The 25,924-nt window shown below is 41.1% G+C and overlaps 3 protein-coding genes across 4 annotated transcripts in view; 1 reads left to right on the top strand and 2 right to left on the bottom strand.

Annotated features, from left to right (window-relative positions):
* The window catches only part of NEK11 (NIMA related kinase 11), a 152,687-nt gene extending 141,054 nt beyond the window's left edge, over nucleotides 1-11,633 (bottom strand). The window contains exons 1-2 of the mRNA XM_023749322.1: nucleotides 11,512-11,633; nucleotides 5,929-6,198 (exon numbers count right to left, since the gene is read on the bottom strand). Coding sequence (XP_023605090.1) covers nucleotides 5,929-6,098 — 170 coding nt within the window. The 5' untranslated portion in view covers nucleotides 6,099-6,198; nucleotides 11,512-11,633. The remainder of the gene's footprint in view (nucleotides 1-5,928; nucleotides 6,199-11,511) is intronic.
* Nucleotides 11,634-11,744: 111 nt separating this feature from the next.
* Nucleotides 11,745-24,404, top strand: ASTE1 (asteroid homolog 1). Of its 2 annotated transcripts, none has more exons than XM_023749520.1 (5): nucleotides 11,745-11,927; nucleotides 13,384-14,709; nucleotides 19,673-19,883; nucleotides 21,698-21,893; nucleotides 23,900-24,404. In XM_023749520.1, exons 2-5 carry the CDS (start codon nucleotides 13,405-13,407, stop codon nucleotides 24,228-24,230), a joined length of 2,043 nt encoding a protein of 680 aa, XP_023605288.1. In that variant the 5' UTR covers nucleotides 11,745-11,927; nucleotides 13,384-13,404; the 3' UTR covers nucleotides 24,231-24,404. The 2 variants fall into 2 exon arrangements, with proteins under 2 accessions (XP_023605288.1, XP_023605289.1); XM_023749521.1 differs by having other exon boundaries at nucleotides 12,679-14,709.
* Nucleotides 21,781-25,924, bottom strand: part of ATP2C1 (ATPase secretory pathway Ca2+ transporting 1) — a 120,533-nt gene continuing 116,389 nt past the window's right edge. The window contains exon 28 of the mRNA XM_014450743.2: nucleotides 21,781-21,923. Coding sequence (XP_014306229.1) covers nucleotides 21,852-21,923 — 72 coding nt within the window. The 3' untranslated portion in view covers nucleotides 21,781-21,851. The remainder of the gene's footprint in view (nucleotides 21,924-25,924) is intronic.

The raw sequence follows: 25,924 nt of genomic DNA, 5'->3' as shown, positions 1-25,924 counted from the left end.
CACATGAATTAAAAGCAGCTGATCAACAAGTAGCAAACCCAATGTTGTGAAAAGTGGATGGGCTGATCTTGGCCGAAACCCACAGTATCTGATTTCTGCAAGGCCCATGAGATGAAAGACACAGTGAGAGAGGGAAGGAAGCGCTGTCATGCCACAAATCTTCCTCAAATCTCCCCTGGGGAACGCAGGTATAGCTGCTTGGTTTTTTTTAAGGGTTTCTCCAAATCCAAACTGATAGGAAATTAGGAACATCAATCAAACTTTCGTTAAAATGCTGAGTGCCTATCACATATAGGAGAAGTTGAGAAAACTGGCACCCAAACACATTCTAATCAAAGTTTCAATATCCCCAATTTTCCACTCTTAGAAATTTGGCAGCCTAGAACATAGGATAAGAGTATCAATTTACACTCCCGGTGGAGGGGACAATTTGCATACTACACTTTTATTATATAGGATAGATGATACCACAATTCAAATTTTCAGTTCAAAAGCGTTATAAAGGTGGGTGCCAGCCAAAATCTGCCCACACCTACTCCCGGGTCAATGCATATGTCAAAAAGGGAACCAGGTCATTTCAGAATGAAGGGACTGAGAGAGAAGATGCTTCCCTTGCTGATCCTGTGGGAGTAAATGGTGGTACAGAACTCCCTGCTGTGTGCCAGGCAGAGTGCTGGGCTGTTTGACCCACCAAAAACTATTGGTGGAAAAAGTCTCCCAAGAAGGCTGCTTGAACAGAACCAAGAACAAGAAGGGTTCGTTACAGATTACACTTGACAGTGTCATGCTCACTTTGGGGTCAGGAAATTAAAGTTAGTCCCCCAAAATATTCTGACCAATACAAATACAAATATTCAACCAATACAAATCCTGAATTTGGTTATTGATGTTTCTCTGCAGTTTATTAAAAATCAGCTCAGGCCCTAGCTAGTTTGGCTCAGTGGATAGAGTGTCAGCCTGCGGACTGAAGGGTCCTAGGTTTGATTCCAGTCAAGGGCACATGCTGACACCCAGTAGGGGGCGCGCAGGAGGCAGCCAATCAATGATTCTCTCTCATCATTGATGTTTCTATCTCTTCCTCTCCCTTCCTTTCTGAAATCAATAAAAATATACATATTTAAAAATCAGCTCAGTCTTTGCTATAATACATCTCACCAAAAAAGTCTTTTTTTTGGGGGGGGGGGGGTGTGAAGGGTGGACTTTAACTATACTACATCCATAAAGTTTTGTTCTTACATATTACACACTCATCCTTAAAGTGTTTTGTTTTATTTACTGAATAAATGAGACAAAATAATACTTTAAATAATAGGCTTACACAAATCTTGTGTTTTTAAAATTTGGGGTAGTCAGCAGTGACAAAGAGACCAGCATACCCAATTACATTTTTAAAATTATTACTTACTAAAATTGCTTAGATATTCCCCCATCTCATACATTTAAATGAAGAATTATATTCCTTATTTCCTGGGGGTATATTATTCAGTGTTAGCAAAGCCATTAGGTTCCCTACTCACAAATCCACCAAAGCAATACATCAGAATAACGGAGTGGGATAAATAAAGAATTTAAACTGCTAGTCTGAAAATCTAATAAATATATTATAGTAATTTGTCTAAACTCTTTTCCTGTCGACAATCCATCTGTTTTAAATAAATCACTTTTGTTTTCTTTCAAACAATAGTAATAATTTTAAGCATTTAAAAAAAGACTTTTGCATGCTATTGACGTCTTTCTAAATGCTTGTTGGTGACTCAGTGTTCAAAGCCGGCTTTTATTGGCCCCCTGCCCAAGCCACGATGAAACTGAGGGTTTCCCTGCATCCTACGCATCTCAAAATACTTCATTTTTTTAGTCATTTCTCATCTGTAAATATTAAAAACCAGATAAAAAGCCCATAGCTTCTTTTATGCTAATACGTGCAGCAAAGCAGCCTCAGGCAAATGTAAATTATTTACCCCAGAACCGTGGTCAGCAAACCGCGGCTCGCGAGCCACATGCGGCTCTTTGGCCCCTTCAGTGTGGCCACCAAGTTTCAATCACACTGTACGTGCGCGCCCGCACGTGGTATTTTGTGGAAGAGCCACACTCAGAGGGCCGCAGTTTGCCGACCACTGCCCCAGAATATCAATGTCATTACCGCGATCCAGGTAAGTCAACGTCACTGTGCGCCTCTGCAGTTTCTTCTTTACCCTTTCATCTCCCAAACCTTCAATGTGGTAAGATGGCCAGGGTCTCAGAGGTTGACTTTATCCCAGACAGGGAGCTGGCAAAGCCCACAATGAAGTACAAGTTCAAATTTATCCTTTTCAGGTTTACCTAGGAGGAGCCGAAGCACAAGATCTTGCAGAACACAAGCTTTTTTTTTCTCTTGTGACTTTTTAAAAATATATATATTTTATTGATTTTTTACAGAGAGGAAGGGAGAGGAATAGAGAGTTAGAAACATCGATGAGAGAGAAACATCAATCAGCTGCCTCCTGCACACTCCCTACTAGGGATGTGCCCACAACCAAGGCACATGCCCTTGACCAGAATCGAACCTGGGACCCTTCAGTCCGCAGGCCGACGCTCTATCCACTGAGCCAAAATGGTTAGGGCAACACAAGCTATTTTAAAGGAGATTTTAATATTCTTTCCTGTTATAATCCCTCTTAAAAGACTGAAGATTTTAAGGAACAGAGACCTGATCACTATAATGAAACACTGAAAAAAAACCACTTATCTGAAACAGCAAAATGGAAAGAAATCGTTGGTTTCCTCAAATTGCTTTCATAACCCTCTACCATAGAGACCACTGAATCTTATTAAGTTAACTCAGCCCACTCGATCACCCGATTTTCCCTTCACAGATACCCACTGGAGAGAATTCCTGGTCATAATATAGAAATAATAGCTTTAATAAGTGTACACAGACAGGGCTCAAGGTTGGATGCACTAAATCTACTGATGTTCTGCTTACAAATCAAAACTCAAAACTCAAAGTAAGGATACGTTAAAATGATTACATAAATCACACAGAAAATCCATGAACAGTTGTTAGTAGGTGCAATACACAAACACTAGCTTTGCTGAAGGCTATCGGCTACTAAATAGAAATTACTGCCACATTCTGAGTCGCTGAAAGCTTATTTCAAATATAAAATCCATGCATTCCGGTAAGAACTATTACTCATTTTTTTCTATTACTCATTTTTAATTGTTTGACACCATCAGACTACTATAATCAATGTATTAATTCTCTAAGAAGAAATAATGTCCTTTTTTATAAATAGTGAAAATGTACTCATGAAAGGAAGCTCTTTGGTTCATTTCTTACAATATGAAAACCAATTTCTCCATTTCTCAATGTGTCAGAAATAAACTTGAAATGGATGAAGTCCTTTTTTTTTTTCCTAATTACAACTGAGAATCTCAGCAAATGTGGCCATAATTCATAACTGGCCCAATATGCTCCAGTTGAAAGACCCAGAATGCCCATTACTTCTTAGTGAATGGAGCTTGGTTCTTCATTAGTTTGATTAAAAAATTTTTTTAAATAAATTTTGGACAAATTAATAAAAACATAAAATTATGAGCTAGGATTAGAACAACCTTTAGGGATGAGTTAACATTCTACACACATTATACCAGAGTTTCTATAATTATGAAAGAAAATATTCTCAAATATTGTTTTATGAATTTCACGATGCAGAATAAAATAAAGTAAAAAGCTCTATCCCATTCTCTGCTAATTTTAAGTTTAATTTTACTCTACTGTGATAAAACAGAAATGCCAGATATTTATGCCAAAAAGAAAACTGTCTTCAAACATAAATTAATCATGTGGGATGGCTGTAGAGCCTTTTTATTTTTATTCCATAGCTAAAACAGAAAGTCAATAAAAATGTAAAGGAACGTGGTAATTACCTTGTAATTAAAATTCACAAATTCACAGTATATGAAACATCTCAGTGGTAGAATGGTGCCCCCAAGTGGCATAATGATAAATTGCAGTGCACTGATGGAAAAGTTAGAAACACTGTGTAACTGTTCCATTTTGTCAAGTTCTTTGATTAATCTAAAAGTGCATATGTGGACCTATATTTCACAGAGGCTAGTAATAAGTATCCTACAGACCATCTTAGACTCATGGCCTACCTAAGTCACTCCTTTAATAAGTAATACCAAGGGATAGTGTGGTATGTAAAGGTATGATACCTTTTCCTTATTATCTCAAAAGGTTAGGGGTGTGTCCGTAAACAACAAAAGGAGTGTCAGATCTACTCTGACCTATTAAGGGAACAGCATTCATAAAATTATAGAAATTAAAAAAGAAGAATTAATTTTTCTACCCATATCTAACATTAACCTGTGTTTATGGCCTAATACGTAAAGCAGAATTTAAAACCTTACCCAACTAAATTGCTCGAGAATGCGTGGTGCTAATTTATGTGCTTTGCTCACAAACTAAAGGTTCAACTACCAACACTCTAGGGAAAGAATCTAAAAAAAAAAGCTAGTTTATCTCAGTGGATAGAGCATCGGCCTACAGACTGAAGGGTTCCAGGTTTGATTTCCGTCAAGAACACGTACCTAGGTTTCAGGCTCCATCCCTGGCCCTGGTTGGAGTGTGTGCGGGAGGTAACCAATCAGTGTTTCTCTCTATCTCTCCCCCTCCCTTCCACTCTCTCTAAAAAAAAAATCAATGGAAAAATAGCTTCAGGTGAGCATGTATGTGTGTGTGTGTGAGTGTGAGTGAGTGTGTGTATATATATATATATATATATATATATATATATATATATATATATGATGGGATACAGCTCAAATGCCCAACATTCTGAGGAGCAATTTCTTTTGAATGGTTATAGAGCTACAAAAGAATACAGAATTTTTATAATCTCTAGAAATTTCCTTGAAGAAGTTTTCAAAATTGCATGCTTGACATCAGATTTCTTTGACAGATTTTTCTCTTAAAAGTGGAATGCAAAAGAAAAACTTCTGTTTAATAGAGTGTTCCAATTATAAGTTATTGGGTGATGATTAGATAATGTTTTATTAGGCTTCCTTTAATTATTTCTTAACTTGGATTGTTTATAAGATGAATCTCAAACTGTTACTGAGTGATAATTATATGTAAGACAATATGATATCTATATTTTATTTATTTTAGAGAGAGGAAGGGAGAGTGAGAGGGAGAAACATCTATCGGCCAACTTCTCCGTGCATGGGACGAAGCTCAACCAACGAAGCTACACTGGCCAAGGCAAAATAAGCTAATTTTAGGTGGAACCATGTTTGGCTTAAATATCCAATTTGAGGGCTGTCTAACCACAGATTTTGAAAAACTCCATAGAAAAAAGGCAAAGAATATTAATGCCATAGTTCCTTTAGTACACCCTAGTCACCTCAAATGTGAATTTCCATTGTTTACATTTCATAACATTTCTAAAACTCAGTCATTATAAACAATTCTTATTCTATCATTCAAGAAGTCCCGATCAAGTTAAGTTGAAGCAATTTGTAAGTGAGAGTCTGGATTGCAGAAAAGTCTTATTTTCACATAATCTATCGCATTTCCCTTCTCTAAGTCATTTGGGTACTTTACTCACCTGCTGAAATGCCTTTAAAAATCTTATCTGAAGACACCATTCAAGGAGCTTTTCTATCTCTTACTAAATTCTTTCATGTAAAGAGCGAAGTGAAGAGTACTCTGTAGCTTTAATCAGCTAAAAGTTGCACATATGGGCATCCAAGTCAAGATGTGCAGGAAGTATTTTAACCAAAGGACTTGTATGCCTGCATATTAGCATAACCAATGGACACAGACACTGGGGCGGTGGGGGCTTGCCCGGGGTGGGAATGGCTGGGGGGAGGGGGTCAACTGGGGAAAAAGGAGACATATGTAAAACTTTAGACAATAAAAAAAAAAGTATTTTTACTTACAATTCCTCTCCTCGCTTGGCTTTCTTGTCTAAAACCAGGTAGACAGTTCCAAAGCTTCCACTGCCAAGTTTCCGTTGAAGCACATATCTTCTTGCAATCAAGGTCTTTGGATAAGTGGAAGCGGCTATGGATCCACTCACGTGTTTAGCCGCCTCTTGGAATTTCAGCATGGCTCCAAATGCCAGAGAACTGGGTTCTTTGTTTATAGAAACTTAACATTCAAGTCTCCTAGGAGATGGTCCAATTCATCCAAGTTGGGCCAGTCAATGCCTTAAAGATAGGAAAGTGCAGGGATCAGGTCTAAAGGATGCTAAACTCTTCCCAACATAAAGCATACATTTTTGGCAGTGACACCTGCACCTTGTTTAGTGGATTGAACGGCACTATGTTGGTTAACTTTAACAACTTGAAAGGAAAATGTTACAAGGTGGGAACACCGAAGATTCCAATAGAAGACCGTCTTTCATAGGAAGAGAGCCTTCCCTTATACATTCACATCTGGCAAAACCGAGTTACACTCAAATCCCCCCAAGTTCTGAAATGTATACGTATTTTCCCATCAACAATCTGTTTAAGATATATACTCCCCACTTACTTTTTTAAAAACACTCAAATATAAGAACATTATCATTTCCTTAAATCTATACATTGGCATCAGCCTTTTTGTCAGTCTTTTTTCCGACCATATGTCTATTTTGATGAACAAAATATGGAGTTAAGATTAAACCAGAAATGAGCATGGTGCTGGTTTCTTTAGACTTTTTCACTTCTGTGGACTTTAAACCATGGAATTTGCATTTCTTAAAATAGATGTGAAAAGCGATGAGGATTCAGAATGAAATTTTTCCCATCCTAAGCAAATTCTGACGCAGTTTCTAAAGTTTCAGTTACACACACTATCTATAGAGTAATCTCCTTGGATTGGAAACAAGAAGTGTCACAAAAGCAGTTCAGCCATGGCCGGTGTGCTCAGTGGTTAGAGGGTCTCAGGTTCAATTTCCGGTCAAGGGTATGGACCTGGGTTGCAGGTTCGATCCCCGGGCAGGGCACGGGCGGCAACCAATCTATGTGTCTCTCTCACAATGATGTTTCTCTTTCTCTCCTTCCCTCCCTACCTACCTTCCACTCTAAAAATTAATGGAAAAAAATATCCTTGGATAAGGATGAAAAGGTTTTAAAAAGCAGTTCAAACCTAAAATTGTATTTTTAATATTAGCTGAAGATAAATGTGTTACAGGGAGGAAGGGAGAAGGGGAAAGAAAGAAGGTAAGAAGGAAGGGAGGGTGGGAGGGAAGGAAAAAAAATAGAAAGCAACAAGTCACCTTGGTGGCTATGTGCTCATGACAGTACTAAAACAACATTAGCATAAGTTGGACCTTCAGAGCTGAGGCTGATACCTCAAAATCCCTGAATGAGCAAAAAATTAAGTGTGATTATCAAGCTCACAGAAAGTATTAGTAAAATCTGCTGAAAAAAACAACTGGGGAGCAGGCCTCCAAATGCATCTTTTATTTGCTTCCTCTGCTGGCACAAAAGGCTTTCTGGTCAAATTAAGCCATTAAAATAATGTACAGATGCATAGCTTTTCAACTGAAAAGGACCCTTAGGACCACTCAGCAATTCTCCTTCCTAGAAAGATGAGATAGAAGCCTCATGTTTAGCAATGGACAGAACGGTTCCGAGAAGTCCGTTTTCCCAGCGGCTCCTAATTGTAAATGAGCATTCCGTTGGGGTGTACTCCCCCTGGCCTCCCGTTTGGACATGTTTTCTGAACGATAGTGTTGTAAGTTTTTCCCATAGCTTGAAGCCAACGGCCTACCCCTGCAGAAGCAAGATAAGGTACACCACCCAACCCACCCGGGCGCGTCCCTCTGCACCCACCAGACATCCTGCCATCTTTCAAGGGCGTCCTGTTGTTCAGGTAGCTACCCCAGCTGGCTGATGCAACCCTGCCCCAGGCCCTATGTAAGAGAACAGAAACACGCCCTCCGCGCTGACACAGACACACTGGTCTCAGCCCGCTGTGAGAGAATGTCATAGAATGTCCTAAACTCTCACAACATCTCTTGGCCTGGCTCCTGTGGGCCCGGACCTAACACCTTTAAACCCACCTTTAAACAGAGCCTCTAAACAGTCTGGCTCAGGCCACAGCGTACTTTGGGACTAGGTTCCCTCTGGCCCAAACTCACAGACTCGGCCCTGCTGCTCCCTTCCCAGGCCACCATTAGGCCATCCATTACATGAGTGTCCTCCATGCAACCACAGAGCTACTTGGTTGCTTGAAAATGTACCACACGGTCCCGATTCTAGAACGGCCTGTTCATCTGTCAAGGTACCCTGGCCCCCACCTCAAAAAGTTGTGGATAAGAAGATGTCAGGGTAGGCAAATGCCGGCACTCGCCGCCTCCCACAATCACATCAAAATTACAACTAAAATACAGAACCACCATCATCCAGAACTGCCGGAAAGCTGGCTGAATGAAAGTCCTGTAAATAGAGAAGTAAAGAAGAAAGCACACTGAGACTGGTAGGAGGTGCAGAGGCTCGGAACGGGCTGGGCAGGCACCCAAGTGGGCCGCTTTTCTAATTTGGAGGGAGATTGCCTCTGTGGAGGCCGCCCAAAGGGGTAAGGGGTCCCAGCCCCACACCAGCCCGCAGCCCAGGGTCCCAGAGCTGGTAAGAGAAGTCCCTATGGGCAGTAAGAACTACAGGCTGTAAAAACCAGTGCTCACGGGGGCTCAGTGACACAGAGGCTGCTGGAGACCCAGCTGTTCCTCTTAAAAGGCCGGCACCACGAACTGAACTTACAAGGTCTGGCTTCCTCTGAGCTCCATCACCAGGGCGAGGCTCTGGGGGACACAGACACATACGAGGAGAAACTGGACTGTCTGGCATCAGGACAGGAACTTGGGGGTGGCTTTCTCCTGGACAGAGGTACTCGCAGGGATCATTGTTCCTGTGCTGGGACAGGTCACAGGGCTGACTGGCAGCCATTTCTGTTTGCTCCACCCTGGTGATTCCCTAAGTCTCCGCCTCATCCAATTTACAACCCCATCAAAGCTGTGTGCAGCAGTTTTTGCATATGAATGGCCAGTCCTCGCTCAGGCTAAAACCTCAGACAAGCTGCAGCTGGGTCAAAGAGCCACAAACCTATTAATAAAAGACCCAAGACCCGGCACCAGCACCAGCACCAGCACCAGCCTTCCTTGCTCCATAGCTGGGCCTCGTCTGGGCACTTCCAAACCTGATACAAAAGGAGGAATCTGCAGACCTCTCTGTAGCTCCTGCTGGGTGGCCCCAGGCAGGGGCTGACTTTGCACCTCCCTGGAGACCTAAGGACCAGTGAACCCAGTCGTCAGCGTGAGACCTACCGGATTACAATTCTTCACACCCATAAGCAACACACTCAAGGGGCAGACTCAGAGCACCAAAGTCCCACTGAAGCAAGTCCTGCTCCATAGGGGTGTCTCCTGCACAGCAGCTCTCCCACTATAGTCGCAGCTGGTCCTCACAGCCAATTGGCCTGGAGGTCAATTCCTCCCAGTGACACCAACAGCAATCAAGTCTCAACTACAACAAGACTGTGTTCACAGCCCACAAAGGGGTGCACCTAGAGCTCCCAGCTCAGGTGACTGGGGAGACTGAGCCACTGGGCCCTATAGGACACCTACTACACAAGGCCAATCTATAACTCCAGGAGACATAGCAGCTCTACCCAATACATAGAAACAAACACAGGAAAGCAGCCAAAATGTGGAGACAAAGAAACATGTCACAAATGAAAGAAATGGAAGCAAGCAAACTACTGGATACAGAGTTCAAAACCACAGTTATAAGGTTACTAAAGAATCTTCTAGAAACCTCCAAAAAAATAGAAAAGGACCAGTCAGAAATTAAGCATACACTGACTGAAATAAATAATAATATACAGGGATTCAACAATAGAGTAGAGGATTCTGAGAATCAAATCAACAATTTGAAAATATGAGGAAGCAAAAACACCCAGAAGAGAAAAAAAAGAATCCAAAAATATGAAGACAATGTAAGAAGCCTCTAGGACAACTTCAAGTGTACCAACATTTGCATTATAGGGGTGCCAGAAGAAGAGAGAGAGCAAGATATTGAAAACCTATTTGAAGAAATAATCACAGAAAACTTCCCCTACTGGCGCACAGGTGAAGCGAGTCAGATGCAGAAATAAATAGACTTACAAGTCCAGGAAGTACAGAGTCCCAAACAGGAGGAACCCAAAGAGGACCACACCAAGACACATCATAATTAAAATGCCAAGGGCAAAAGAGAGAGAGAATCTTAAAAGCAGCAAGAGAAACTCAGTTAGTTACCTACAAGGGAATGCCCATACGACTGCCAGCTGATTTCTCAACAGAAACTTTGCAGGCCTGAAGGGAGTGGCAAGAAATATTCAAAGTGATAAATAGCAAGGATTTATAACTCAGATTACCCTACCCAGCAAAGCTATCATTTAGAATTGAAGGTCAGATAAAGAGGTTCATAGACAAGAAAAAGCTAGAGTTCACCACCACCAAACCAGTATTATATGAAATGTTGAAGGGTATTCTTTAAGAAGAGGAAGAAAAAGAAAAAGATCAAAAATATGAACAACAAAATGGCAACAAATACATACCTATCAACAATTGAATCTAAAAATCAAAATAAACGAATAAGAAATCTAATGATCAGAATAAACTGGTGAATAAAATAGAATCAGAGGCATGGAAATGGAACAGACTGACGATTCTCAGAAGGAAGGGGGGTGGAGAGGTGGGAAGAGATTAAATAAAGATCTTATATGCATGTATGCATTACCTATGGACACAGACAATAGCCTGATGAAGACCTGGGGTGAGGCGGGAACTGGATGGAAGGGAGCAATGGAGGGCGGAGGGGAAGAGGGACATCTGTAATAATCTCAACAAAAAAGATTAAAAAAAAAAAAAAAGAGGGTTGAGAGGTTAAAAAAAATGGTTGTGGATGAACTTGATAGCCTGGAACACACCTTCTTTACCTTTGTATCCCTGGGTGCCTGGCATATAGTAGGTGTTCAATAAACTTTGTGAGGGCAAATAAGTGTCCAGCAGAACAACAGCTGTGGGAGTAGGAGTGTTTAGGGGGAGGAGAGAAAATTTACAAAGTTGGATGGGAACTGTGAGAAAGGTGAAAGATTACCACTCTGCAGACTGACTCTTGGCAGTGAAGCTGATCTGGCCGCGGACAAAAGACAAGAGAAGAAGTGTTTATCACGAGTTGAAGCCAAGTTGTTCTCTTCCCGGTAATGATAAATGAGAGAAAGCAGATTGGACACCGGATTCTGCTAAAGGAGGAATCGAATTGTAAAGGTACACCTAACCTTAGAGTAAAACTAACACAACTGCCTCAACTTTTCTTAAATTTACGTTTTCTCAAGTGGGTTCACATATATCGAGGGGGCACTAACACTTATTCTCAGGAGACTGGAGCAGATCCGGGAGGTGTGCAGTCGGGGGAAGTGAGGAGGTGGAAGGCTTGGAAGTCCAGAGATGCGGACCCCGACCGGGCAGCCTGAAACCATCACCTTTCGCATACCTTTCCGGGTCGGGCGGAGGAGAGGCAGCGCCTGGGTATCCCCTGGGTGCCGCCGGGAACTGGGACCTACGAGGGCAGGCCCGCAGGAAACCCCCAGCGCCAGGACCACCTCTGGCCGCGAGTGTTGGCGCCGTTGCCAGGGAGACGGCGCGGAGCATGCTGGGAAGTCGGGGAGGCAGCCGGGAGCCCGTCGCGGGGCGGAAGTGTGCTCGAACTCCAGTGGGCGGGGGAGAGCGGCCGGCCCCGCGGGTCCAGCTGCTCTCATTTGACAGCGGCCACTTCGGAGCGGACTGGCCGGCCTTCCTCAGGGACCCCGCGTCCAGCGCCTGCCCCCCTGCGCAGTCCGGCGCTACTGGCTCCAAGGACCCGGGCTCCCCAGTGACATCCACCCGGAGACTTCCGGTCCCCGCTCACAGGTGCGGGGCTTCAGCTGCCGGTCCTTGCCTGGCCCTTGGGCGTTTAATGCGGGCTGGTCCTAGCGATGAGGGGGGTTCGGGTGGGGGACGTAGCAGGTGGGCTCTGCTGTGGGTCCCGCTGGCGGGGCGTGAGCACCTGTGTGGCGCGGTGTGGGAAGGCCTGTTTGGGGACTTCGATCGTTTTCTCCTGTCCGCTTTCTCTTGTGCGCTGTCTCCTGTCCGGCGCGCATTTGTTGGACACCTGTGCACGGTCCCGTCATTAGCTTAGGATGACTTGACAGGGGTCTCTGCTGGCATGAGCTTTACAAGACAGACTTCTAAAGGAATAAGTAGTACACAGGTGAAGCGAGTCAGATGCAGAATGCAAGGGGATGCCCCAAACTCGGTAATCAAGAGAAATTTTAATACAATATTTTATTTTTTTGTTAGTACTCACGAGAGGATTTTTTTCCATTGATTTTTTTTTTAAAGTGGAAGAGAGGGAGGGAAGGGGAGAGAGAGAGAAACATCCATATCAGAAAGACACATAGACTGGTTGTCTCCTGCACACGCCCTGACCAGGGCTAGGGATCCAACCTGCAACCCAGGTAGGTGTCCTTGCCCTGGAATTGAACCTACGATCCTTTGGTGTGCATGCCGACGCTCCAACCACTGAGCAACACTGGCCAGCCTTAATGCAATATTTTTAAAACTAAAAATTAATGCAAAAAAATTTCCATGTTTGACAATAAATCTCACGATTTTGTAACAGTACCATGCTGAGCCGTTTTGGAACCTGACGCCAAAGGGAAAGCTGACTCTGTGACTTAAGTTAGCCAGATACTGAAGGATATTGTTGGTAACTGGGCCAGACATGCAAAGACGAAGATGAGAAGAGTCCCTGGTCGGGGTAAAGCTGGACAGTTAGATTCCTTGAGCCAATGCCTGAAAGAAGTTTCCAGACTCTGGTTTTCAAGAAAAGATCCATATCATTGACCCTACACACTTTCATTAACTGAATCCCAAAGCTTTCTGATTTATTGATTATGAGATTGAGACCTATCTAATTTTTATGGCTTATGACTTTTTACGTTGAACCCACAAAACAGATATTCTGTGTTGTAAGATGGCAACTATTTCCTATCTCAATATCAGAGTCCACAGTTCTATATAGTGTGGCAGTAGTGGACTTTAATTGCTTTTTCCTTAGAATCACCAGCACTTGTATCCAAAGATCAAACACCACGAAACTGTGGACTCTGTGCCTTGTAACACAAGGGAAAAGCAAAATAAAAGATTGAAAAAGCACTCAGCTAGTTGGTCTCGCCTGAGGATCTAGATGAGAATTGAGATGCTGACACCGAATATGTTGGATTTAAAGAGTTCTCTGTATCATTTGTTGTTGATTTGCTGGAAACAATGGCATGGTCCCCTGTAACCAGCATCAGTTGAAAGTGTGTTCTATTGTCTTAAACAGGAAGTTCTTCAGACAGTCATCATGGGCATCCGAGGGCTAATGAGTTTTGTGGAAGATCATAGTAATGAGTTCTTCACTGATTTGAAGTTGCGAGACACAAAAATGATCATTGATGGCTATGCTCTCTTCCACCGGCTCTGCTTTAGCTCAAACTTTGAGCTCCGGTATGGAGGGGACTATGATGCTTTTGCAGATGTTGTACAACAATTCTTCGAATCACTGTTTTCTTGTAATATATGTCCATATGTTGTATTAGATGGAGGATGTGACATTTCAGATAAAAAGCTTACAACTTTGAAGGCTCGAGCTCGAGAGAAGATCCAGGCGGCCCATTCCCTTTCTGTTGGTGGGTGTGGGTGTGTGTGTCCCCTACTCATCCGGGAAGTGTTCATACAGGTTTTGATCAAGCTGCGGGTACATTTTGTCCAGTGCTTTTCAGAAGCGGACCGGGACATTATGACGCTGGCTAATCATTGGAATTGCCCTGTGTTATCGTCGGATAGTGACTTTTGCATTTTTGACCTGAAAACTGGGTTTTGCCCATTGAATAGCTTTCAGTGGAGAAACGTGAACACTATCAAGGGCACCCAGAGCCATTATATCCCCACCAAATGTTTTTCTCTTGATGCACTCTGCCACTACTTCAGCAATATGAATAAAGCTCTCCTACCTCTCTTTGCGGTGCTATGCGGAAACGACCATATCAACCTGCCCATCATGGACACGTTCTTAAGTAAAGTACGTCTTCCTCTGGGAGCTGCCAGTGCGAAGGGGAGGAGACACCACCGAGTTCTGGGGCTTCTGAGTTGGTTGTCTCGTTTTGCTGACCCCCCCGAAGCTCTAGACAATGTTCTGAAGTCTCTCCCACAAAAGGATCGAGAAGATGTGAAGGAACTTCTCTGTTGTGCCATGGAAGAATACCAGCCGTCCCAGGTGAAGCTGCAGGACTTCTTCCAGTGTGGCACGTACGTCTGTCCGGAGGCCTTGAGCCTGGGTTTGCCAGAATGGGTCCTAGTGGCTTTGGCCAAAGGTCAGCTGTCTCCTTTCATCAGCGATGCTTTGGTGCTAAGACGGACCATTCTTCACACACAAGTGGAAAACATGCAGCAGCCAAATGCCCACAGAATATCTCTGCCCATCCGGCAAGTCATCTATGGGCTTCTTTTGAATGTTTCTGCACCTCTGGGAAGTGTGTCCTTGAATGCATCGCCTCCTCGGTCTCTCTCTTTCAGCGAAGTGGAAAGGATTAATAAAAGCATCAAAACATCGGTTGTTGATGCAGTAGACCTGCCCAAGGATCTTCCTGACTTAAGCAGATTGACTGAGGTAAGTGTAATACTCATTAATTTTTGTAAAGCACTTTACAGGTTACAAAGCGCTTTCATGTAGATTATCTCTTGTAACGTAACAAACAGGTTGGTTGCCATATTGCACCCCTTTCATAGCTGAGAAAACCAGGGCTCACCGTGGTAACTGTGTAATACCTCAGCCAGGGAATGTCAGCGCCAGGACTCACACCTAGATCTTTTCGCTCCAAATAATGCCATTTCACTGTACTTCCGTGGTCTGTGTTATCTCTGTAATTATTACTACTACTTTGTTGTTACTAGATATCCATACAATGGGGTTACATGGCTCAAAGAAAAGAAAAGGGAATAGGAAAAAAATTCTGAGCTACAAAAAAAATGTGCCTGAAGGCATTGATCATAGGCATAACTAACATATCAGCCTGCATCAGATTTCTTACAATACACAGGACAGCCCCTACAACAAAGAATTATCCGGCCCATAATGTCAATACTGCCAGCCCCTGGCCTACACAGCCTTCCATTATTGACAGCTCAGGCAGGAGGGAACGATCTTCTCATCAGGTAGGTAGGAGAGCCTCCTTGGCCATGGTGAATGGCTGCTAATGGGAACACAGGGTTTCCTTTTTGGTAGATGAAATGTTCTAGAATTAGTGATAGTTGTACAAGTTTGTAAATATTCAAAAGCCACTTTAAAATGGTGAATTTTATGACATTATCTCAATTAAAGAAAGAAAAGGTCTCATTGCCCTTCTTCCCCACAGGATCCACCCTTTCTTGTAACAATTGCGTAGACATCCCTTCAGAAGTCCCTGCAAGGTACATGGCTAATTACAAGTCACTGTACTCAGGGAAGCCCCATGATATGGTGTCCCCATCTGGCATTTAGAGTTTATTTATAGTTCAAGTCTAGATGCAGTTTTACAAGTCATTTTTATCATGCTAAGTAACACAGCGACTTCGCCACATTTCCAGGGTTACAGAACTAGAAACGTGAACATAGGTCAAATTCCAAACAGAAAGGATTAAAATTTTACCCACACCAATAAAATTGAAATTAGCAACATTCTGAAGGATATTTTGTTGAAATTACATCTCTACTCATAACAAAAATGGTGCTATGGTGGAGGGTTGTTTTTTGTTGTTTTGCAGCGGTTCTCAACCTGTGGGTCGCGAACAATAAAAATACATCCTGCATATCAGATATTTACATTACAATTCATAACAGTAGCAAAATTACAGTTATGAAGTAGCAACGGAAATAATTTTATGGTTGGGGGTCACAACAACATGAGGAACTGTATTAAAGGGTCACGGCATTAGGAAGGTTGAGAACCACTGAATGGCTTTGTTGAGAAATAATTGATGTATAATGAAGTGCCCATAGTTTAAATGTGTACTTTTATGAGTTTTGGTGTATGTTTATATCTGTGAATCCATCCTGCAATTAAAATAATGAATGTATCCATCACTCCTCTTGCCTCTTTGCAATTAATCCCTTCCTGAGTTTGCACATACGGTAGAGTGCTCAGAAAATGGTACAGCTTGATGGATTTTCAAACCAGCACCACACCCCATGTAAAGAACACCCAGAGGTGCCCTAACCGGTTTGGCTCAATGGATAGAGTGTCGGCCTGCGGACTGAAGGGTCCCAGGTTCGATTCTGGTCAAGGGCATGTATCTTGGTTGCGGGCACATCCCCAGTAGGGAGTGTGCAGGAGGCAGCTGATCGAAGTTTCTCTCTCATCGATGTTTCTAACTCTCTATCCCTCTCCCTTCCTCTCTGTAAAAAATATATTTTAAAAAAAAGCAAAAGAACACCCAGAGGAAGACTATCAGCACCTCAGAAGCTTTCCCTTGTGTCTGGTTCTGGTCACCCCCCTCCATACCTCCTGTAATCACTATCCTGATCTCAAACAACATTGAAGAGTTCTGACTGTTTTTATACTTTATAAAAATGAAATCATACAGTATGAATTCTTTCATCTGGCTTCTTGTGTTCAACATGATGTTTGTGAGATTTATTCCTATTGTGAGTAGTTGCAGAAAATTCATTTCTCATTGCTGTATATTTTTACAACTTGGGAATATATCAAAATAGTTTTTCCAACTTATAGCTGATAGACATTTGGGTAGTTTGCAGTTTGGGCTATTATGAATAGTGTTATGCACATCTCAGTGCACGTCTTTTAGTGAAAATATGAGTACATTTCTATTGCATATATAACTAGGAGTGGAATTGCTGAGTTATAGGATACACATATGTTCAGCTTGTAAGATATATGTCAAGTGGTCTTGTAAAGAGTTCCTCTCCCTTTACACCCTTGCTGATACCTGGTATTTTCTATCTTTTAAAAAAATTTTAGCTATTTTGGTTGTTGTGTAGTGGCATCATTTCAGCCAATTTTAGGGGTGTTAACTTGCATTTTTTTGGTGACTTATTTGAGCACCTTTTCATGTGTTCATTGGCCATTTGGACATTCTATTATATAAGGTTATGTTCAAAGTCTTTAGGCCATTTTTCTGACATAATACACACACACACACACACACACACACATATTCCTTTGTGAATAGCCTTTCCCATTCTGTGGATTGTCTTTTAACTTTAGTATGTCAACTTTAGTATGTTTTCATGAACAGAACTTCTTAATATAGACTAATTTAAATTTTTATTATTTATGGTTATTACTTTTCTGACTTAAGGTCATGAAAATATTTTCTTTGCCTTTCATATTTAGATCGACAATCTACCTAGAATTGATTTGTCTCCATATAGTGTGATATAGGGATCAGGACATTTTTTCCCACATATGAAAATCCAGTTGAGTCAGTGAGTGTTGGAGGCTGATTGTATGCCTTGCTAAGTGCAGATGACAAGTGTTCTTCTCATCACTTAACTGCATGCAAAGTAAGGTGAAATTTTAGTTCCCTGTCTATGCAGTGATATCATTTGGCTTCCCCTTGGCATAAGCTAATCAATTCTGTATTCAGCTCAATGGTAGCTCTCATTAGCCCACAATAATTCTAGACAGTATCAAGTGCAAATGTGATTCCAGAGACAAATGCAGGTACAAGTATAGGAACTTTGTGATAGAATCTGTTTTTCTTAACATGATGTGGTAATGATACTTTATCTGCTTTGTGCCAGCTGTTGTAATGGGAACTTCATAGTCTCATCTAATTCCCACATTAAGCACCTGGGATAGCATTTCCATTTGGGATCTGTTAATTGCAGTGGACAGAGCACCACTCAAGTTAACCAACCAGTGGATAATCGTAAGGAGAAATGGAAGTGGGTCATTCTTGGGGAGTAAGGCAGTGCTCTCTGGGCATCCCTGCCTGTGTGGCAGCTTCTCTGCAGGCTTGTGCTGTCCATCCCCAGGGGAGTTGTCACATGGGATCAAACTCAACCAGATTTAAGGGCTGGGAGCAGAGTGGTTTCCCTTTTGGAAGGGGCTCAGGACTGGTGGGTTCCATGGGACATTTGTGTCACTCATTATAATGCCCATTTTACAGATGATCAGACTGACTACAGAAAAGCTCAGAAACTTGCCCAAGGCCGTAGAGTTAGTGAGGGACAGATCATCTTTGAAGTCAAGCTCAGACTCTGCATTGATCACAAGTTGTAACGTGGCTAGAGAATTCAGTAATTTAAGCATTATAAGTCAGTAAATAATTCATGTATTTTCTTAGCCTTTAGTTGGTGTGTTTTTCTACCAGTTTAAGAGATTATAAAGAATAGTTTTTGTTTCACTTTAAATTTAAGTAGTTAATGCTACTTCCCATGGGGGAGGGGAGGATTGATTATACTGTAAAGCACTTTACCTATTTCTAATTTAAAAATTTTTATCACAGTATTAAATTATTAAAACTAGTACTTATAAATCATTGATTTAATGCTATCATGCATTGATAATGAAACTATTTTGTCAATTATGAAGTGTTTTATTTCAGTTTACCATCTTATTCTCAGCTGTCAACATACTTATTGACTACTAATTAGGTGTTTGGTGCTGAGAAATGCTTCAGGCTCTCTCATTCTTTCAGAGTTAAGAAAGAAATCCTTTGCTGCAAGCAGACCCTAGGAATGCAACTATGTTTTTCTCTTAAAGTTTGATTGTAAAGTCTCCCTGAGGCGTGTCCTCTTAATCGTCCTAATTTCTTCATCTGTGAAAGCTTAAGATTCTTAAGCTTAAGATTCGTTAAATTAAAATTATTTCAACAAGTAGCCAGAAGTCCTCATAGGTGTTCACTTCCTTTTATTTGAAGTGCGCACACTAAAACATCAAGGAAAAGTGTGGTGTGTTACTGCACGCACAAGGCGGTTGGTCCTTGAATATTCCTATTTCCCTTGAAGATACCTCTTCCCTACAAGTAGCCCCCCTAGGACAATCTCTGTGTAGGAGAGCACAAACACATTCATCTGGGTAGGGACATGAGACAGGACCCAAACAAATAGAAAACTGTATTATATGCCACAGGGTGCACGTAATCAAAGGTCCTTCTCGAGGTGATCGGTAATGATGTCATGGGGAAGGTAGAGCCTAAATATTCACTGCCAAGTAAGGGATTGGTTAAGTATAGATCATTGTTTCTCAAAGCTGAATAGTTAAAGAATCCTGGGCTCCCTCAGATTTACTGAGTCAAAATGTAGGGGGTGGGTCTGAGGATTGAATTTTTAACAAGCTTCCCAAGTAACATGTGCACTGAAGATGCTCAATCAGACTCCTTGGCGGATGGAATGACATGAGCAAGGGCCGTGTCATGGGAGGAGACAGTGCATTCATTCAGTCAACCATACTTACTAAGCACCTTACTAACGTTCTAAATGCTCTGAGTGTGACTGGCTGACTTTTTTACACAGGAAGATAAGAAATGAACACAGCAATTTCATTTGCATTAAAGTCTCTTCATACTAAGGGGGGGGGGGAAGACATTCCCCCAAGTAACTTGCAAAGTGTTTGGTATATCTTTTTCAGCTCTCCTCATCTAAACGGCAGACACTTCTTTTAGAAACGTTAAAGGTGAAACAGACCATCCTGGACCCAATCCCTACTTCTTTGAAGTTGCCCATTGCTGTCAGTTGCTACTGGTTGCAGCACATGGAGGCCAAGGCAAAACTACATCATCTACAAGCCTTGCTGCTGGGGATGCTGCTGGGGCCCTTGCATGCCATAATCAACAGCCCTGGTAGGTATCTGGAAATTCCAGAAGTATATTTTTCCATGTTACTTACATATAACAGAAAGTTTTTTTTAAAAAATCCTGTATCATCTATTCCTATCAGTTATATCAGAACTTAGAAATGGAGGCGCCAGTATATTACCCATTCATTGATAAATGCTTTTGAGCACTTCCATGAGTCAGGCTCAGTGCTGAAGGGCACAGCAGTGAAGATGCACTGATCCCACCTAATCCCACCTGCTCTGTGGCACCTAATGCTGTAACCTGTGAGGTGTGACAGGGTAATCCATCAGTTGCATTTTGTATTCCACCTTTTCTATTCCTTCCTGCCCCTATCAGCAATGCAACAGCAACATCATCACTAGAAACTTATTTAAAATTGCTCATTGGTGAAACTAAACATTCATGCTTGTGCAATTTTTTTACTTTCCCTTTTCTCCACTGTAAGTTTTGATTAGTATGTAAGTAGTGATGGTAGCAGTAGTAACTTCTCTTTCTATTGGAGAAGTATACTTTGAGGCAATTTTATCTGTGTTTAAATATCAGGTGAAATAAATGTTGATGCATTGGAACACTTCAATTCTGGAATGGAATTATTCTCTTTAAAGATTATGAATGCTGTAACACTTTCTGTAAACATGTGTAATAGTTACCCTCTCGAACAGTAATGGCGTCATGGAGAAGTTGAGGCCTGATGCTGTCATCCATCCAGTAGGATAGCCACTAGCTGCATTAGTGCTCAGTAGACACACGTCGCTAGAGGACAGCACAGATATAGAGCCTTTCCATCATGGCTCAAAGCTCTACTGGCGAATGCTACTCTGAAATTTACTTTTTAAAATAAGTGAAATGAAATAATGAACCAGCATAGACTCCAAGGAAGCCCAGAAGTAAGAGAAGCTGCCAGAAAGGGTCTGTTGTTTTATGACAGCCAACTAAGGCCCACTAATGGTTAAGACACAAGTTTAGGGTATTTCCTCTCATTGAATAATTAGTTTATGAAAATTCCCAGAGCATGAGCCTATTAAGTTTTTACCTGAGTCCAACCGAAGGGGCATGTCAAGGGTCTGTTTCTTTTCTTTTAGGAATGGTGGACCTGGCTCCCAGGCAGGCTCAGTGCCTTGCTGCTCGCTAATTGGTAAAAGGTGGGCCTCCTTTCTGTTACCTTCAAGTTGGTCCGGATGTCATGTGCGCCCCGGCTCAAACACAACTGCTGAAGGGCATAGTTTCTATGAGGAACACATACAGTATTATTCTTTCCCAGGGTGGTTGTTTCTGGCCCTTGCCCTCTGTGTGTGAAGAAGTGATGATCTGCCACATTCTCCATGAGTCTTACTTTTGTTTTCCTCCCATCAACAGAAGTTAAAATGTGCTTTGAACAATGGGCTGTTTCTTTAAGTGCACTATAGCATGGAGGTCTCCATGAAAGGAAGTTTGGTAGAAGAGAACAATACAGAGAATGACATTTAATAGTAATTTATGTTTTTCGGAGACAAATTTAGGGTTTGGAGCGTTTGATGCAGATATATTTAAGGTCAAGTGGTAGACGAGTGGAAGAGATTATTTTAAGGAAACAAATAATTTGGGGTTGAATAAAGTTAGATTGTCATTAAAAAGGCATTTCAGTATAATATTTCAACTTACACAGCAAGGCTTTTACATTGACGTTAAAATAGTAAAGAGCCAGAAGAGAAAAGCACTTTGGTTATTTAAACCAATTTTTTCTTTATGGAATTTGAAGTTTTATGTATATATGGAGAAACTTACAAACTGATACAGTATTTTGGGAACTACTGCCCGTGGGTTGTTTCCTTTTCTAGATAAAGAAGATCTGCGGAAGAATGGTGCTAAGATGTTGTATGAAGAGTTCCAAAGAGTGAAGGAGCAGACGCGGCCGGGCCCGAGACTGGATTTAGACACAGCTCACATCTTCTGTCAGTGGCAGAGCTGTCTGCTGATGGGGATGTATCTTAATCAGCTGCTGTTCACGCCTCTCCCAGAGCCAGACCTAACTCGGTGAGCACCAAGGGAAACTAGTTCAGATGGCTGCACACAGAAGCAAATACTTTATTTACATTTAAAGCAAAAAAGTTATGTTTAAAAATTAATCTTAGGGTAATTGGTCTTGGAACACTATGACAGCTAAAGAGCTGGAAACAGGAAAAATATTAAATTATTTCTATATTCCCAAAGAAAATTAGTTCCAAAGTAAAAGTAATAAAAAGATGCAGTTGTTGGTTGGATGTAATTTATTCCTTCATTTAAGTTTCTTCAAACGTCACTTTATAAAAACTTTTTCTGACCATCCTACTGAAATATTACTACTGTCTACTTCCAGTCACTCTATTCCTATTACTCTTGTATTTCATAATTGCATTTCTTACCAGTTGGCATATTGTTCATTCATTCATTCAAATATTCATTAAATGCCTACTCTGGTCTTTGTTATAATGAACAAAACATTAAAAAAAATATCTACTGTCTTGGAGGTTTTAGTCTAGTGAGATTACTATTAGATGCTTAAATGGACTTTATCTCAGGCTTTTCTTTGCCAGGCAAGTGTGAAGGGAGAGGCAGCCTGTATGCCAGGAAGTGAGTATAATGTCTGATAGGGAGTTTATGCTGGGTGAGAAAGAAATGATAGCAGTGTGTGGGCCAGTGAAAAAGGGGTAGGACGAATGGATTAGACATCCTGGTGACTGTCCATCCAGGAGGTACTTACCAGAAGGATTGAAGAAGATAAAAGGGAGATGGTTAGAAAAAAATGGAGTTGAGATTGTGTATAAACTTTGTTTCTTTCCACTTGAATGTAAACTCTATGAGGGCAGGTACTTGTCTATTTTATGTACTGTTGTTGTCCCCGTACCTAGCAAATTGTATGTGTGCAAATATTTATTGACTAAATGAATGATATATAGAAGCATGTAAAATATGCTGGTGTGACTTTAAATGTTTCACAGTGAGCCGTAACTGGTTTGGCTCAGTGGATAGAGCGTCGGCCTTCGGACTGGAAGGTCCCAGGTTCGATTCCGGTCAAGGGCATGTACCTTGGTTGCGGGCACATCCCCAGTAGGGGGTGTGCAGGAGGCAGCTGATCGATGTTTCTCTTTCATCGATGTTTCTGGCTTTCTATCCCTCTCCCTTCCTCTCTGTAAAAAATCAGTAAAATATATTAAAAAAAGAAAAACTTTAAAAGAAAAAGTTTCACAGTGAAAAGCTTCCTAGCAGTGAATAGTGTTGTTAATATGTTTCTGGGCCTCATATGCGAGCTAACCCTAAAACCCTTTACCAAGTAAGATGAATTGGCCTTAGACCTATGGATACTTATGTCTGGCCTTTAATAATTTAGGTCATTCTTGACTGGATCCTCTCCAGTTACCAGTAATCCATTTAAACAAAACAAAACAAAACAAAAAAACAGGATAAACAAGACCAAACAGTTCTCTTTGTGATTTCAGTAGAGGACTGTTCTTGTATCTTAGCATTACTAAGGTTTTTTAAATGATGATTTTACACTGATTCAATGATGGTTCTACATCAGTTATTAAGGCACCAGTTGATCAACACTGGCAATAAGTTACATATTAAAATTGTAGCTTCCAGTTAATCCCATCTTATATTTATGAAGTAGGTTTTTAGTCCAAGGTGAATAATGACCTTGCAAATGATGCCAGTAAATTTTCTCTTATTTCAACAGACTACCTGTTTGGTTTATCAAAGGCATTTTTAATTCCTTTTTTTTGAAGTGTTAAGAGGCCTGCTCAACTTTGGTCTAGCTGTAAACCAGCAAGCATCCATCATTGAATGTGATGTTAAAAATATCATGAGCCAAGACATAATATTTTTAATAACAACTCAGTTCCTTCCTTCAAGGAACAGATTATTCTTAAGTAATTTTAATAATGATTTTGTAGAAGAGCTCTCAGTGTTTTTAGATGCATTTGTTGTAGCCATGTTAATGATGGTGTCCCAGCGACTGAACCTCTGCTTTAACACCCCTCTTTCTCTCCCCTGTTGAACAGATTGTATAGTGGGAGCCTGGTGCATGGACTGTGCCGACAACTGCTAACATCAACCTCTGTAGAAAGTCTTCTGAGCAAGTGTCCTGAGGCCATGCAACTTTATGAACACCTATTCAATGCCACAAGGTCATATGCCCCTGCTGAATTATTCCTACCAAAGGGTAAATCAAATTCTAAAAAGAAAAGGCGAAAGAAACAAGGTGCCAGCCGGTCAAAGAACAGTGTGGGAACCCTCTCAGACAACAGAAGCTGGTATGAGAGGAGCAATCGGTTTGGGCTATTAATGGTTGAAAACCTGGAGGAACATACAGAGGCCTCAGAGTTTGAATAAACTCAGTCTGCAACCAGATGTATTATTCTTACTTGAAATTTTTTTATCTGCCTTGAAATGATTAACTTTTTTTTTTTTTAGAACTAACCTGTTAGGGGACATTACAATAGGTAATCTCTGAATTCCAAGATATTTTGTATTCTGCTTTTAATAAATACAACCTGATTTAAGAAACTTCTGTTTTTCTTACATATATTTGAAAGCATATTTGTACTTCTCATGTTCAATTGCAGCAACTCAGCCAGCTATGTTTTAAAAAAGAAGTCCTACCTCAATTATTTCCTATAAGCAGAAGCTGGGATATAATTTCAGAAAAAAAAATTAAAACTGCTTCCTCTTCATGGGCCTTGGAAAACAGAAGTTAGGGTGCCAAACACAAAACTATATACCTCTGAGTACTTAGTAAATGAGACTATGGCAGGGTTGATGAGTACTTTAGATATGCTCCAGACAGCCCCCAACAAAATAAGAAACAAGCATCCTGGTCTAGAGAAGGAGGAAACACTAAGAAGAAATTATGCAGCAATAACAGAATCTATTACTACTATTTTAGGAAGAGTGCATGGGGGTCCTTAGAAGTTTTTTAATGTCTCTAAAATGGTTATTCCCAGATCAAGAAAAGAGCAGTCATATGCATGTATTTTTGAGAAGATATGTATTTTTCCAGCAAATAGTGGATCTAATGTGGACTAGAAATACATTAAGACCTTTTATATCAAAAATCTCTTTTCCTTGAATTCCTGGATTTGGGGGCCAATCTGGTAAATATACCAATATCAGTATTGTATTTTCTGGCTCATCAACACTGGTTTTCAAAACCACTAACTCTGCATGGAAAACCACGCATTCCCACTTCACTTTGATAAATAACTGATTTCACAGGCACTAAACTGAAAAGTATATGGGCAAAGAGTTTAGTTATAAAAATTAAATGAATTATATCAGTCATCTTTTTCTTTCATCGAAAGGAATTTTTCAAACAAAGGAGCCCTCCTTCAGCAGACTAAGAAGTCCAGTTCCCTTCTTTAGCCATTTCAATCAGAGCTGTTTACTTGAAATTACCCTGCCTCGCAGTAGTTAAAATATAATAATGTCCATTAACTCTTACTGTGAGAATTCAGGAAAGTTACCTACCCAAGTATATATCTTCTGTATGTATTAAATGAGAGGTCATAAGCGCTCCACGTTATCTGATGGGGTTACCAAAGAAATAATGACATAGTACCTGACCCCCAGGAGACATAAGCCACTTGGAGAGACCACACACAGTGAAATAAGAGAACATTTTATGAAGCCATCTGTCAGGTGCGTAATGGCAAAGTGCAGACTGAGTGCTACAATGAGACAGCAGTCCCCAGGTGAAGAGAGGTAAAATAAGGACATTCTCAGACCTGGCTTTTAAACTTGGCTTTAAGACATGGGATGTAATTCGGATGAGGTACAGGAGGTAATGGGATCATCTGCCTTGAAGCAGAATGTTATATGTCCCATATTCCATTTGTAAAATCTGTTTCCTATGTTTTTAATCAAATCTTTAGGTCATGCTCTTCCTGGTTGAGTTCTAGCTAATGAAATTCCACCTGAGGCTTTGGAAATGGGTGTCTTCAGTAAGCAGGCTAAGTGACAAAAGGAACTCTGGTCAACTAAAATGAAAAAGTTTTAGAAATAAAGTTGGAGAGAAAAAATACTTATTG

Source organism: Myotis lucifugus, unplaced genomic scaffold (assembly GCF_000147115.1).
Source record: "Myotis lucifugus unplaced genomic scaffold, Myoluc2.0 scaffold_8, whole genome shotgun sequence".
NCBI classification, from domain to species: Eukaryota; Metazoa; Chordata; class Mammalia; order Chiroptera; family Vespertilionidae; genus Myotis; species Myotis lucifugus.
The sequence above is the reverse complement of the archived record's forward strand: the minus strand, read 5'-3'. Positions and strand labels throughout refer to the sequence as shown.